At 49.5% G+C, this 15,016-nt stretch overlaps 1 protein-coding gene across 1 annotated transcript; it reads right to left on the bottom strand.

Annotated features, from left to right (window-relative positions):
* Nucleotides 1-9,023: 9,023 nt before the first annotated feature.
* LOC129147771 (speedy protein E4-like) lies at nt 9,024-14,455 on the bottom strand. Its single transcript, XM_054711104.1, has 8 exons — nt 14,380-14,455; nt 14,000-14,212; nt 13,302-13,360; nt 13,026-13,111; nt 10,819-10,990; nt 10,575-10,649; nt 10,108-10,190; nt 9,024-9,035 (listed from the first exon to the last, which is right to left on the bottom strand). Exons 1-7 carry the CDS (start codon nt 14,453-14,455, stop codon nt 10,176-10,178), a joined length of 696 nt encoding a protein of 231 aa, XP_054567079.1. The 3' UTR covers nt 9,024-9,035; nt 10,108-10,175.
* Nucleotides 14,456-15,016: the final 561 nt, after the last annotated feature.

Genomic DNA, 15,016 nt, shown 5'->3' with positions numbered 1-15,016 from the left:
TGAAAGACATCAGCATCGGGAAGCCTGGACGCCCGCCCACCGATGGCTTATGCTGGAGCTGCCCTGTGGCTGGCCCCAGGGGCAGTGACCCAGACAGGATAAGTCACAGTGCTTTTCACGGGAAAGTGTGACTTCAGTCCATTTGTTCCTGTGGGAACCTGAACCCTCCCTTTCCTTCAGTGTTAGAGTGGGTCTCTGCTGGTAGGACCGTTCGTCTGGGGGAGCCAGGCAGCAGGACCCGGATGTGGTGGGCGTGTCCGTGGGGAGAAGGGGAGGGGAAGTGGCAGCCAGGGGTGTCCCGCTGGGCTGAGGCCTGGGGCTGGGAGGCCCCCTGGTGGGCGGAGGAAGGGAGTGTTTAAACGCAGAGGTGGTTCTGAGATGGAAGTGTCTCTGGAGAAGGGGACGTCAACCGGATCAGGGTGGTTTCTTGAAGGAGGTGATCCCAGCAGGGCAGGAGAGAGTCCATTCCGGGAACGGGAGCCTGTTCCTGGCTTTCTCTTTCTCAGCCCGGCTGCTTTGCTTTCTAGCCAATGATTGCAAAGCTTTCTTCTGATTGCCCTCTTGCTTCTGATGTCAAAGCTGCTTTGCCCTTGGTTTCTCCTTGTTGGTAACAGCCCTTCTCTTTTCTCCTCCTGTGTCTGCTGTGGAGGTGGCCTTGGATCGTCCAGCTCCACGCCTGCTCTGTGCTGGTTACCCTGCTTCCCACCCAGCTGGACTGGGTTCATGTGCCATACTTTGTCAAAAGTCAGAGGCAAGGGAATGCGTGGCCCTGGGGAGTGGGCACATCTCTGGCCACCTTTGCGCTGCACTCCAAGGGCCCGTATTGCCTCTGTCAGGACTGCTGACTGCCACTATCCCACTGACCACAGGGCCTTTGCACATGCAGCTCCCTCTGCTTAGTCCATTCGCTGCCTAATACTTCAATTCCTCGTCCAGTTCTTCAGATCTCCCAGTTACACAAATAAGCCAGGCTCCCGGTTATTACACTTCACCAAACACCCAGAATTTTGGACCCTTGCTCTCTAAGCTCATTTTCCAAAAGTAGCATCTTCTAGTCCATTTTTATCAGCTATATTTTTATTTATTTCAGAGAGGACGGGAGAGGGACAGGGAGATAGAAACATCAATGATGAGAGAGAGAATCATCCATCGGCTGTCTCCTGTATTCCCCCGACTGGGGATCAAGCCTGCAACCTGGGCATGTGCCCTGACCAGGAATCAAACCATGGCCTCCTGGTTCATAGGTTAACGCTCAACCACTGAGCCACCTGGCTAAGCTCCTCTAGTCCATTTTCAGGGGTTGACACGGAGGAAGCAGTGTGTGTCTGTGATCTTGGAGAACCCGAGGGGAACACCCACAGCGGGAGTACATGGGTACCTTCTCCCCTCTGTCTTCCTTCTCTGTCCCCGAGGAAGACAGGGACACTGCTGGGCTGCCCTTCCTAAGCCTGGGGGTGGGGGGGGGGGTGTCCAGGTGGGCCCTTTCCAGTCCTATAAGGAGGGTTACCCTGGGGAGCAGAAAGGGCCTGGGCGGCTCCCAAGGACACCAGGCCTCAGCGGGCCTCTGGGCTGGGGACCATGGCTCTGAAACATCTGCACTTTGGGGGGAAGTGCTGCCAGTCTGTGCCCCCTGTCCGGTCTTACACCAGTGCACACCGTCCTTATGTCTGCTGGGCAGATGCAGCTGCCATGCCACACGTGCCTGCTCTTCCCACTGGTTACGCGACTGTCCTCCAACCTCCACCTTATCTCCCTGAAGTTACCTGCCGCCCACCTGCCGCGGGCACCTGCCGGACACAGCAGGCCCCCTCAGTCCTTGGTGACAGGGCCTGGGCATCAGTGCCTTGTCCACTGCCAGCCTTGTGGTCAGGAGATGTGTGTCACCCGCTTGATGCTTGCTCACCTGCCTTCAATCCCAAGTTGTTTGGGAGACTCCATCTGTCACCTGCGCTGCTGGTGCCAATGGGATTCCCAGGCCTCTTCAAGCGGGCCCTGCGCCTGGCCCGGGGCCTGGGGTTGCCACGTTCCTGAGCCGTGTCCTCCCATTCCTTGCCTGTGTCTCTCTCTTGAGACAGAATCTCTGCCTCTTTGGGTTAATGTGTCGCTTTCCATGTTTGTCTTGTTTTCTTAACTATTCAGTAAACTCATCAAGGTGGGAGATTGACATTACTGGAACCCTCTGTCACACAGGGAGGAAACGAAATTCCATCTAACTAAACTAAAAACGTCTCCTCTAAAACCTTTGTGCATCTCCACAACACGTAAGTGGAGTTCAGGCAATTATGAAATTAATGCATGAAGGAATGCAAATGGGCTGATGTGTTCTCATATGACTGGTGTCGCCCCAGCGAGGGTAAAGTCCTCTGCTAGGTCACAGTGCTTCTTAAAGCAGACGAGTGATTAATGATGAAAGACGGGCAAGTGCACAAGACAGTTTGATTAAGATACTCCTAGCTGGATACTCCATTGGTCTCCAGGAGGGAGAAACCCCCTATAATTTGTGTCCGCTATTATTGCATTTAAGGACAATAGTGCCTAAGAAGTGTGTCTCTTCAAATATTTGTCTCAATATTGTAAAGGCTGTCTTTAGCCTTAATTACAGGTTTGGCTCAGTGGATAGAGCGTCGGCCTGCAGACTGAAAGGTCCCCAGGTTCGATTCTGGCCAAGGGCATGTACCTTAGTTGTGGGCACATTCCCAGCAGGAGGTGTGCAGGAGGCAGCTGATCGATGTTTCTCTCTCATCAATGTTTTTCTAACTCTCCCTTCCTCTCTGTAAAAAAAAAAAAAATCAATAAAATTTATTTAAAAAACAAAACAAAAAACAAACAAAACTCAGTAGAAACACAACCCAAAATTTAAAATGGACTTTAAAATTGTCTACAAAGCCGAAACCGGTTTGGCTCAGTGGATAGAGCGTTGGCCTGCCGACTGAAAGGTCCCAGGTTCGATTCTGGTCAAGGGCATGTACCTTGGTTGCGGGCACATCCCCAGTAGGGGTTGTGCAAGAGCCAGCTCATCGATGTTTCTAACTATCCCTCTCTCTTCCTCTCTGTGAAAAATCAATAAAATATATTTAAAAAAATAATAAAATAAAATTGTCTACAAAGTGTTTTCTGATACCAAGTGAATTGCAGCTTAACACCCTCCTCCCCCCTCCCCCGCTCCCACTCCACGAAGGGCAGGCAGCAGGCCCAAGGAGAGGCATATGGCCCTTGAACCAGCGTGAGCATGCTCGGAGCCCCATGGGAGGGGCACGGGAGCACGGGGTGTTTGTGCCTCACCGTACCGTCAGCCCTCCTTTAAAAGCTGGCAAAGCAAGAGTTGGAGAAAGCCCTTCAGCCATGGAAGGCAGTGCCACATTGAAGGCGCAATGACTAACTGAACATGCTCTTCCCGTGGGACCCAACGATCCGCTCCTTGGGATTTCCCCGAAGGAGTTGAAAATGCATGTCCACATAAAAACCTGCTCGTGGATGTTTCCAGCTTGATTCATAATCGCCAAGACTTAGAGGCAAGCCAGATGCCCTTCCGCAGGTGAATGGGTAAACGGGCACATCCGGACAACGGGATACATTGAGCACTAAGTCAGGAAAGTTGTCAAGCCTCGAGAGGACACGGAGGAGCTTTACATGCATGCCATGACTTGGAAGAAGCGAGTCTAAAAAGGCTCCATAGCCTGCCCTGCCCGCGAGGCTCGGTTGGAGCGTTGTCCCGTTGACCAAAGAGGTTGGGGTTTGATCGGGTCGAGGTGCATACAGGAGGCAGCCCACTGGTGTTTCTCTCTCCCTGAAATCAATAAACATATCCTCAGGTGAGGAATAAAATAGGCTCCAGACCAACTAGGTGATATTCTGGAAAAAGCAAAGCTCGGAGGCAGTGAAAGGACCGTGGCTAGCAAGGGCTCGGGGGTGGGAGGGCCGCATAGGCGGAACCCAGAGGACTTTAGGGCAGGGAAACGACTCAGGAGGACTCTATATTGGTGGGTACAAGTCATTATGCATTTGTCCAAACCCACATGGTGTGCCGCACCAAGCAGGAACCCTGATGTCAGCTATGGGCTTTGGGTGAGTGCTGTGTCAATGTAGGCTTGGCTTAGCAGTTGTGACAAGTGTCCTCCTCGGGCCGGGGAAGTTGATAATGGGGGAGGCTATGCACGTGGGGGTGTAGCGGGTGTGTGAAAACTGTCTGTGCCTTTCTCTAAATTCTGCTATGAGTCCACAATTGCTCTTTAAAAAGTCTTTAAAAAGAAAGAAAAGCCGGAACCGGTTTGGCTCAGTGGATAGAGCATCGGCCTGCGGACTCAAGGGTCCCAGGTTCGATTCCGGTCAAGGGCATGTACCTTGGTTGCAGGCACATCCCCAGTGGGGGGTGTGCAGGAGGCAGCTGGTCGATGTTTCTCTCTCATCGATGTTTCTAACTCTCTATCCCTCTCTCTTCCTCTCTGTGAAAAATCAATAAAATATATTTAAAAAAAAAAGAAAGAAAAGAGCCAAGGATGGGAGTGGACGGCAGGAAGGGAGCGATGAGAAGTGAAGATGGTTCAGCCAGGCCTCTGTTCTCCCAGTGGTTTGGGAGCTTCTTGCTAGAAGCTTCCTGAGATCCTAGAGCAAGCTTCTACCCGCTGCAGCTGATACCACCACCACGACCCACTTATTAGTAACAATACTGCATAAAGTGTGCTGAGGACTAGTTGACTCATGTAATACTTTAATCCATGTCATCTTCACAGTAAAGTCTTCAGGTAGATACTGTTATTTCCCCCATTTTATGGGGCCGGGGCAGGAGCCTAGGTAGCAGATTGTCCATTGTTGCACAGCTAGTAAAGAGTGGAATAGGCCAGTTCTTCCAGCTCAGCCACCTGCAAGTGTCTTAACCATGATTCCTGCCAATCCTGTTCGCTCTAAAAGGACCCAGGAACCTACCAGCAGTTAACAAGTCTGATTTCCTCCAGATGAAAATATTTCCGCCCTAACCGGTTTGGCTCAGTGGATAGAGCGTCGGCCTGAGGACTCAAGGGTCCCAGGTTCGATTCCGGTCAAGGGCATGTACCTTGGTTGCGGGCACATCCCCAGTAGGGGGTGGGCAGGAGGCAGCTGACCGATGTTTCTCTCTCATCGATGTTTCTAACTCTCAATCCCTCTCCCTTCCTCTCTGTAAAAAATCAATAAAATATATTAAAAAAAAGAAAAAAAAAGAAAATATTTCCAAAAACAAACAGAAAAAGAAACTGAAGCTGTGATTTTTTTTAAAGCAAATCGTCCGTTCTGAAGCCCTGTCAGAACTGATGCGGGCAGAGTGCGTTCTCACGCAGCTGGAGGGGATAGCAGAGCGCGTGGGAGTGACGTGCTACATCTAGACACCGTGTTCTCTGCACAGGATGGCCCCTGAGTTCATTGACCAGACTCCACATTTGTTCCCCTCATTATTTGTCACGTCACTAATCCAGCGATACCCAAAGGTGCCACCATGACCATCAGGCCCACGTTCAATTCTAATCCTAAGAAAACATGTAAGATGTCTCTCTCTCCCTTTCTCACTCACCCTGATCAGGGATGTGCAATGGTCTACACTTTCACTTTTTGAAAGTGATGAAATGGAGCCCTGAGACAGCTCCAACAGAACCCAGGCCTGATGCTCTCCGCAAAATGGCCGCCTCTGGTGGGAACCGCACTGTGTGGTATGCGGGGCGATCAGATCCTGTGCTTTCAGTTGTCCTCTTTATGGCCAGTTAAGAGATATAGGTTTAACATCCAAGTACCCAATGTGACAGACTAAAGTGTGCTCTCCACTTACGGGGAGAATGTCTTTCTGTGACAGTGGCTCCCCGGGGAAGTGTTACACAGGCTTCTACAGTTGAACTTGACTGTAAGGGCCGAAGAAGCACATTTTGGAAATGGTCTTATAAGCTGCAATGAAGGCATCTTTCTTTAGCAGCTCCCTTCCCAAACATGGCAGCCTGCTTTACAAGCTTATCAAAGTGATATACAGAGATCGTTCTATTTTTTTAAAAATATATTTCTTATTGATTTCAGAGAGGAAGGGAGAGGGAGAGAGAGAGAGAGAGAAACATCACTGATGAGAGGATCACTGATCCGCCGACTCCCACATGCCCCCTACTGGGGATGGAGCCCAAAACCTGGGCATGTGCCCTAACCTGAAATCAAACCGTGACCCCCTGGTTCACAGGTCGGTGCTCAACCACTGAGCCACGCCAGCCGGGCTGCTCTTCGTTTTTCAGCAGAGACCATCAGAAGGGAACTGACAAACCCCTTTCCGGAACGCCGATGAACTCCCAGGAAGACCTGCTGGATTATAACGCTCAAAAGGCAGTGTGGGCTTCAGAGGACATGCTCAACGCATTTCTGAGCAGAAGGCTTTTTTGCTCTGTTTTAGTTAATAGCCTAAAGTGATCAATATTTAATACATTAGGCATTTCTGTGTAGATAATGATGTTTAAGGGCCTCTAGATAGTGCATTCCTTTGTCCTATTGATTTCACATAGAGTCCAAGGGTCAGTTCCATAAAGTAAGTATTTACTCACCACCTTCCATGTTCCTTTCTATGTTCAATCCACGGCCCTTGAGGTGCTCAGTACAGTAGGCAAGGGACTCGTGTAGAAATGATTCAAATAAAAGGAAGACGCTGATAAATGTGATGATAGATACATGGCTACAGTGCAGGGAGGCCCAGAGGACTCCAGAGACCCAGGGATCCATTCATCACTGATCTGTGTCCACAACTGTCTCATCAGTGTGGAGCTTGGTGAATATTCTAGGACATAAAGGACATAAATCCTCTTCCTGGTACAGCTATCAGATGCCCATGGGACTTGCGGGGGGTGGGTAGGTGGGTTCAGCGTGTCTTTCAAAATGTTCCGTTGTCTTCTAGGGAGCCACAGATGTACCACAAAGAGGGCCATAAACACTGCATCTGTCTGTCATTTTTCTTTAGTGCAGGTTTTATAAGACTCCCTCCCAACAAAATCACAATCACAGCACATACTCCTTTGCCATACACTTAGCTAGAACATTGTGTTGAATTAAATGTACAATTACACCATATTTTTTGAAAGGAGTTGGGCAATGATAAATGCATAGGAACTTTTTTTTTTTTTTAAGCACTCAACCTGATGCTATGCCCATCAAGTTGTGAGGGATTTGCTCTGAGGAATCAGTCTTTTGTAAGCAGGGAATCCTGGATACTGGCTGTGGGTACATAACCCTGGGTTCAGATGTCACTTCTACCATTTGAGCTTGGGAAGCTTTTTTATTTTTATTTTTTTAAATATATATTTTATTGATTTTTACAGAGAGAAAGGGAGAGAGATAGAGAGTTAGAAACATCGATGAGAGAGAAACATCCATCAGCTGCCTCCTGCACGCCCCCTACTGGGGATGTGCCCTCAACCAACGTACATGCCCTTGACCGAAATCGAACCCGGGACCTTTCAGTCCGCAGGCTGACGCTCTATCCACTGAGCCAAACCAGTTTTGGCTGGGAAGCTTTCTTAATCCTACTAGCCTACTTAGTTTCCTCATCTGTGAAGGAATGATTTTAAATTACTTCCCTAATAGTACTGCTGTGTTGAATGAGACAGCGCTTGGAAAGTGATTAGCAGCCTCCCTGGCAGACATATGCTCTCATAGTGTTGGCTAGTGCTCAGGCAGTTAATCTGTCTTCTAACTGCAGTGATGGCTCTAACGTAAGTTCCAGTCACAGCATTCTCTGAGGATCCCATCTCCCAGGACGCTTTCCTCCACAATCCAGGCTTCACGTTAGCTCCTCCTTCTCCAGGCCCATCTCCCTTAACAGCCTGAACTCTTCCCAGAAATTTCCCCAGCACCCTCATTTCTTTTCCATGGTTTTTACTTCACCACACACCCCGGTGTTCCTTCTACCACCTGACACTGTTATTGGAGGTGTGAAGAGGACTCCCATTAAGGGTAAAGCCGTGACTACTCTGTGTGTTCTCTTGTGCCCGGGGAATACGTGTCCTTGGCTGTGAATTTCAGGTTATTGTCTGGGTCCCCGTGGTGCTTTCTTCCTTCTCTCTGCTCTTCCCACTCTTCTACCTCATTATCTCCCCCTCTTCCCCACTCTCAGACTCTAGCGTAGGATCTGCTTCAACTTGTATTTTCCCCCCCTAATATGTGGAAACAATTCAGGATTTTTTCTCAGAGTTAAGAAATTTGGTTGAATAATCGCAAAGCCATAAAGCGACATTATCACTTGACAGTGAGCAGGCTAGTCAAACAGACAGGACCACACATCCTGAAGGTGAGAACTCATCTTTATTGTATTTCCTCAAGAGATGCATTGCCCTGTGCTCTTTAATGATCTAAATTAACATACACACATGTCACCCAGGCAAGGTAAAACAATTACACCTGAATTCTCACAATTCACTAATAAAGACCAAAAAAATAAAAATTTCTATTTACAAGAATATGGGAGAACTACCCACCTCACTATAAGATAACTGATATTATATAAATATAATAGATTAAAAGACAAAAACCTCACTTGAAAATGTAGACAAAATTATATTGACATATGTATACCAGCTATAATACTCATTAAAAACGTTGTAGGAACAGTGTGTCTTCAAAACTGCGACTATTGCAAAGCTACCTAGCATAAATATATATAAATATTAAATATAAGAATAAATATAACAACCCTATGGGCAACATTTTCTAAACAAACTGATAAGATGTACGGCATACATTCAGCTATCACACACTTAGGGCTCTAATTTTATACGTTAAAGTATTTCCCTCCTGGTCTGAGACCCCAAACGCCACTTTCAGATCAGATGGCTCTGAACTGTTGCACCCAGGTGTAGGAAATGTGGGACCTCCAGCTTCTGCCTCAGGGGCGATCTGAGTTAAGCAATGTGAAATGTGGGATGGAGCCTCAGGAAGGGATGGAATCTGAAAAAACCCTAGTTCCTTGTTGCCCTCCTGCAGACTCCTCGAAGTGCTCCTAGGGACAGACAGACATCGCTATTGATGATCGTTGTGGGCTCAGCGATCTGGAGGTAAGAGGAAGAGACAGGATGTCACATTCTAAACAGGCAGCTCTCCACATGTAAAGATGATTAAGTCCTCAGGCGAGTCTAACGGAGTTTAGACTGACCTATAGGCCCCATTTTATCTCCAGTCCCCCCTTCTCAACCCCACTCCGGAACCACTGTTTCGACTTTGAAGACCCTGAGTCCAAACATTCCTTAATATACCCAGCGACCTGCTGTATAGCCAGGACTCTAGGTGACTCTGTTCGGGGGCAGCACACTTAGGGAGAGAGCTGCTCTCGCTCACTCACGCCTTGGTCCTTTTGTGCTCCTTCACATCTGAACTCGCAGCCCCACTGCAAACATCACTGACATGTCAGCACCGCAGACCATGAGCCCAGGTGCCCCATCCCTGCTCCGAACCCTGGATCCTGATGTTTAACCACCATACCGAGTCTGAACGAGGCTGGTGCTACGGTGTGAGTGTTTGTGTCCCCCAAATCCATAACCCCTGAGGTGACGGTAATAGGAGGTGGGGGCCTTTTGGAAATGGTTAGGTCGTTGTGTGGGGCCCCTAAGAATGAGCTTATTGTCTGCCCTTAGCAGAGACCCCAGAGAGGTGCCTCGCCCCTTCCCCTGTGTAAGGACATGGCGACATGTTGGCGTCTGCAGCACAGAAGACGGTCCTCACCAGAGCCCCACGTGCCAGCCCCTGACCTCAGCCTTCCAGCCTCCAGAGCTGCGAGAAGTAAATGTCTCAATGTCTGTTGTTGATCAGCCTCCCCGGCTGTGGTGTTTTGCTATCGCGGCCAGAATGGACTAAGCTAGGTCACAAGATTTTAACCAAAACTTAATCCTCTGCCCAAATCTGTCACTCCCATGTGTTGCTCAGAGTAAGCCATGCCAGAGCCAGTGTTTCTCAACCTTAGTTCATTCTGACAAACTTCCTTGGCCATAAACTTGAGGGGCGACGTGTAATGGTGCAAGGGGAGGGACTGGTGAGTCAGGGGAAATGAAGAATACACGGTGATCTGGCCATAGGCGATTTGTTTGCACGTAAACTTGGATGAAAACATAGCTAGTCAGGATTTACCTATTGATCTTTGGATATAGAGACCGTTCCACCTGATATCCTGTTGTTGACTTCATTGCAGGAAGTCCCTATGGTTGGCATTCCTGAGGGATGAAAGGCCTAATTGAGTGAACAACAGAGAGTCACAATATATGGAAAAAATTGGAAACTTACTCACTTTTCACAAAACACAACATTTCAATAAAGCTCTTATTTGGACCCAATTGCTCTGTTTAAAGTGATTCCACCGAATCTGGAGGTCTGGCCCCCACACATCCCACTGAGGTGCCTGTGTGTCAGCTCTGGCTGGGAGCTGAGTCAGTGCCTGGCTGTGTGCCTGGCGGGTCCACTTCAGTGTGTGGACGGGTGATGGGGAGGGGGACGATGAGCGTGGGTCCAGCCATTGGATTCCTGGGATTTCTTAAAGAGGCAACAAACCCTTCCCTCTGTACCTGTGAGGACACAGACCCGCCTTCCTTCAGACCTACCTTAGGCTCGGTGGTCTCGGAAAGGAGGGCGCGATCTCGCCCCCACACCCAGAGCTCTGGATCAAAAGCCTGGATCTGGAAGGACAAACAGCCCCCCGAGAAGATGATGACTCTCCAGGTGGACCCCATCCTGTCCCTGGTCCAGCCTCCAATTCTTTGTCATCCCCAAATCCCCAAACCGATCCCCCACGGTCCCCCGTCTCTCCAATCTGGCCCCCTCTCCCTAATCCCACAGCCCACCTACCTCTTCGCACTCTTCTCGCGTGACCCTCGCCCTCCAGCCCATGGCACAGAAGAACTGGAATCGCAGTTTGTGGAACAAGGGGCGCAGGGAGCAGTTGTTCTTCCCATAGAGGAAGGACAAGATGGCCTCTTTAGGGGCCTGGTAATTCTCTTCCATGTCCAGGGCCAGGTAGCTGAGGAAGGACATTAGGTTGCCCGTCAGGAGCAGGGCAGGAAGGACCCTGCCTGTGGTCAGCTTCCCGGAAAGCACACAGGCTGGGTCCTCCTCACACAGGCCCTAGGGGGCCCTATCCGTGTCTCTGAGGGCCACCCAGGCACCAGGAAGCTGAGCGGGACCTGAGGGCACCTCTCAGACCTTGACGATGAAGATAAAATTCAGCGGGGAAGCCGGCCCTTCCCTTCACCCGTAGTGTGTGCACACACCTGCCTCCTATAGTGTCAGTGCCCACACAGCTCCTGCGGGCAGGGGCCGACCCGTCCATGTCTGTCTTCATCACTTTCCTACCAAGTGACTAACAGGCCATTAACTCAACAGCACTTTTAAGTTCTCTTCCCATCCTCACGTTCCCTGGCACATGAGATGGACTGTACAAGGTTGCACAGAATGAATGAATGAATGAATGAATGAATGAATGAATGAATGAACACTTTTTCTCACAGTCAAGTGGAAAACTGATTACCTTACAGACTCAATATAACTTGAACATTTGCAAATTTAAAAAAACCAACCCTGTGTGGAGTGTTTTAAGAAGCCCTTGGTATTTTGACAAGAGCCGTCCTCAACAGCGGTGTCTAGTTTAATGGGATTGGGGGAGGAGAAAGGGAGAGAAGAGAAGTCATTGTAATCCAAGATATCACACTGTAATACAGTTTGAATAACAAACTCCTGGGATGTAGAAATTAGGGGGTCAGAGAAGTTATCTGAATATATTTTGTTTGAATCAGTATAAGAATATATCTTTTTTTCAGATACATACGTGTAAATAATACCTAGACAGAAAGCAATAATAAGAAAACAGGCAAAGGTGTTTAGAAGAGCAGTGAAACAAAGAATGGGGTATCAGAGTAGTATTGATGGAGACCCTAGAGACAGCTGAATTCAAGCTGAACACTTCGGCCTTGATTTAGAAGAAAATTAGCAAACGAAATTCTTGGGGTGGTAGGTGATGTGATTAAACCTGTGTTTTTGAAGGACATTCAGGGAGATTTGTAAGAAACACCCCTGGGTAGCATTTTACAATAGATCTGTGTTGTTTAATACTTTTTTTATTAATCCTCATCTGAGAATATTTTCATTGATTTTTAGAGAGAGGAGAAGGGAGGGAGGGACAGAGAGAGAGAGAGAGAGAGAGAGAGAGAGAGAGAGAGAGAAAGAGAGACAGACTCTGATCCACTGCCTCCTGCATGTGCCCCAGCTGGGGCTGGGAATTGAACCTGAAACCTGCAAATGTGCCCTGACTGGAAATCGAACCCTTGACTTTTCGGTTTAGGGGACAACACTCCTACCAACTCAGTCGCACATCGTCCAGGGCTAGATCTGTGTTGTTTAGTGAGGGCCTGTACTGAGGAGTAAGACCATTACATGTGGCATGGTTCGGGTGGGGGGGGGGGAGAGAGAGTTAGAAATGGCTAGTCCCACGCCTATTTGTTTGGGGGCAAAGTAAAATGGTATCAATTCCTTATGAAGCTTTTGTGTTTTCTTTTATTTTGTTCAATCTTTTAACTGACATTAGGGTTGTTGGCTTTTACAAAGAACAGTATAAAAAACCCTATAATACAACTCTATCATTTTTATACCTAGATGAAACAGTACAAGTAGGTTATAAAAATAGATGAAAGGGCTTAGCTGGTTAGCTCTGTGATTAGAGCCTCAGCTGAAGGGTCTTAAGGTCCATTCCGGTCAAGGGCACCTACCTTGGTTGCAGGTTCAGTTCCCTGCCCTGGTTGAGGCTCCTGTGAGAGGCAACCAATGGGTGTGTCTCTCTCACATTGATGTTTCTCTCCTCTCTCTCTCTCTCTCTCTCTCTCTCTCTCTCTCTCTCTCTCCCTCCCTTCCATTCTCGCTAAAAAAATCAATGGGAAAAATATACCTGGGTGATAATTAACAAAAGTTAAAAAAAAAATAGGTGAAAGGTCAGAGACCCACTCCTCTCCCTCCATCTCCCCAGGGTATGAATACTGACTGATGGGAATAAGCAAGATACTCACAGGGCCAGGAAGAAATGCATCCGCTGGTACTGCCAGGAGAAGAGGCCCACGCGGCTGAAGTAAGCTACCACCATAGACAGGAGATACTGACGGGAAGAGAACAAACATGAAAGATCCCGGAGGAGCCAGGCTGAGGCAGGGCTGCCCGTCCACACTGCAGGAGACCCCTGGGTCCCCGAAGGGAAGGGTGACAAGGCATCAGGTTGGAGAGACAACTGTGGGCTCAGAAGGCTCTCCCCTGCCCAGGATAGAAGGCAGAGCAGGAATACCTCTTACCTTGTCCGAGAGCCTCAGATTTGTGTCCCAGGCCAGGAATCTTTTAATGACAGGATCCTCTGTGAAAGAGGGTGTATGTTAGCTTGAGGACAGCAACAGGGTTGCCATGGGAGCGTTCCAGGGCCAAGAGCAGAAACACGGCCCTCCTGGGGAAGTTTCAGGATAGCGGCCAAGGCTGAGGCCAGTAGGAAGAGGGATAGAGGAGATTGTTCCTGGGGCAAGGAAGTAGTGGTGACCCCTGAACCTTACCCACCCAGTCTGGGGCGACTGAGTGACAGGTGGGGTGTCAGTCACATATCTGCAAGATTCAGAGCTTAAATAATCCATCAACATGCATGAATGTACTCCTGCCAGTGCCATGGCCATCGTCAATGGACAGTCCATCAGGGTGGGAAGGAGGCCTTATTGTGCCCTCTTACACAGATGAAGGTGTTTAGACTCAGAAGGCCAGTCAGAGCTGAGAAGTCGCAGAGGGTGCAGTTGAGACCGAGCTGCCTGAACCCAAGTGCAGACCCCTTTCAGGTGTAGCCTAGTCCTCCATTATCTCTAAGTGCCCCGATGAGTGATTGATACGGAGCCCTCCTAGGAGAGGGAGCTCACTAACCGCAGGGAATGCTTTTCTGTTGGGAAAGAGTAGTTATAGGAAGGTCCTTTTTAAAGAGTAGGATTGGAGGGTGCTCTCCAGGGTCCCTTCCTACCCAGCAGCCTGGTGAAGGCCTGATGGTGCTCAGGTCGCACTGAAGACACCCGCTGCCTCTTCAACTTCATCTTGAGCCCGCACAGAGTCTCCACGGCCCAGAGGTCCTGAGCCCCAGGGGCAGGCTCCTCCTCTGTCCCCTCCTCTGTGGGCCACTCCCTCTTCCTCTTCCGGCCAGAGGATTGAGGCAGGGCTCTGCCCTCTGCACAGGGGCCTGCGTAAAGGAACCAGGCTACAATACACAGCATTTGCCTCTGGAATTCAGCTACTGGTCACATAAACCCCTCCCCCGACTTGTTCCCCTCCATTGTCTCCAGTCTCATAGTCTACTGGCCTTTCCCACCAGCCATCTTTCCATCTTACTCCTTTGCTGATGCCCACCTGTCCCCCAGTCATCTTGCCATTGTTCTACATCTCGGCCCTCAAACCCTTCCTTGTTGGTGATAATTTCTCCCATTGGAGGGAAAAGAGAGGAACCCTCCACTGTTTCCTCCCTTCCCTGCTCTCACCCTTGGCTCTCTTCTCCTCGCCTCCTTCCTAGCTTCCCAGGATGTCCTTTCGTGGGGATTTCCTTGTCCCCAGCCCCTGTGCTCTCCTCCGATCCCGGGCTTTCTGACTCTCTCTTTCACACACACCACACTCAGGTCCCCCTTCCTTAATGGTCAGCACTCTCAAATCCCTCTGCCCCCAGTCTCCTCACCTGATGGTCCTGGGACGGCTTCAACTACTCTCACCTCCTGGGGGCACCCTGAGCAGCTAGGCTGTGGTCTCTGCTTCTCACGCTGGAAACTTGGGCCACCACTGGCCATGATTTCTCCCAAATCTTCCCTTTCAGGACACCTAGACTCTGATCTGTTCAAATTCTTGGAGAAGATGCTGTTGCCCACCTCCGTTGCCAAGCACCACGGAATTTGGTCCTTCCAATCAGGAAGGTCGGAAGCCTCTGAGGTCATCGGCCATTCCAACAGCTGGAAGGATCCAAACCCATGTAACTGCCATGTGTGCACTGCTCCTGGAA

This window comes from Eptesicus fuscus, chromosome 21 (assembly GCF_027574615.1).
Source record: "Eptesicus fuscus isolate TK198812 chromosome 21, DD_ASM_mEF_20220401, whole genome shotgun sequence".
Lineage (NCBI taxonomy): Eukaryota > Metazoa > Chordata > Mammalia > Chiroptera > Vespertilionidae > Eptesicus > Eptesicus fuscus.
This window is presented reverse-complemented; position numbering and strand designations above follow the sequence as displayed.

Excerpts from the sequence above, each read along its gene's own strand:
- LOC129147771 (XM_054711104.1), bottom strand. The coding sequence starts at position 14,455 with ATGGGAGAAATTATCACCAACAAGGAAGGGTTTGAGGGCCGAGATGTA. Across the intron at positions 14,213-14,379 it reads GCAAGATGACTGGGGGACAG|GCCCCTGTGCAGAGGGCAGA; the intron begins GTGGGCATCAGC and ends TCCTTTACGCAG. Across the intron at positions 10,991-13,025 it reads ATGCATTTCTTCCTGGCCCT|CTACCTGGCCCTGGACATGG; the intron begins GTGAGTATCTTG and ends GTCCTTCCTCAG.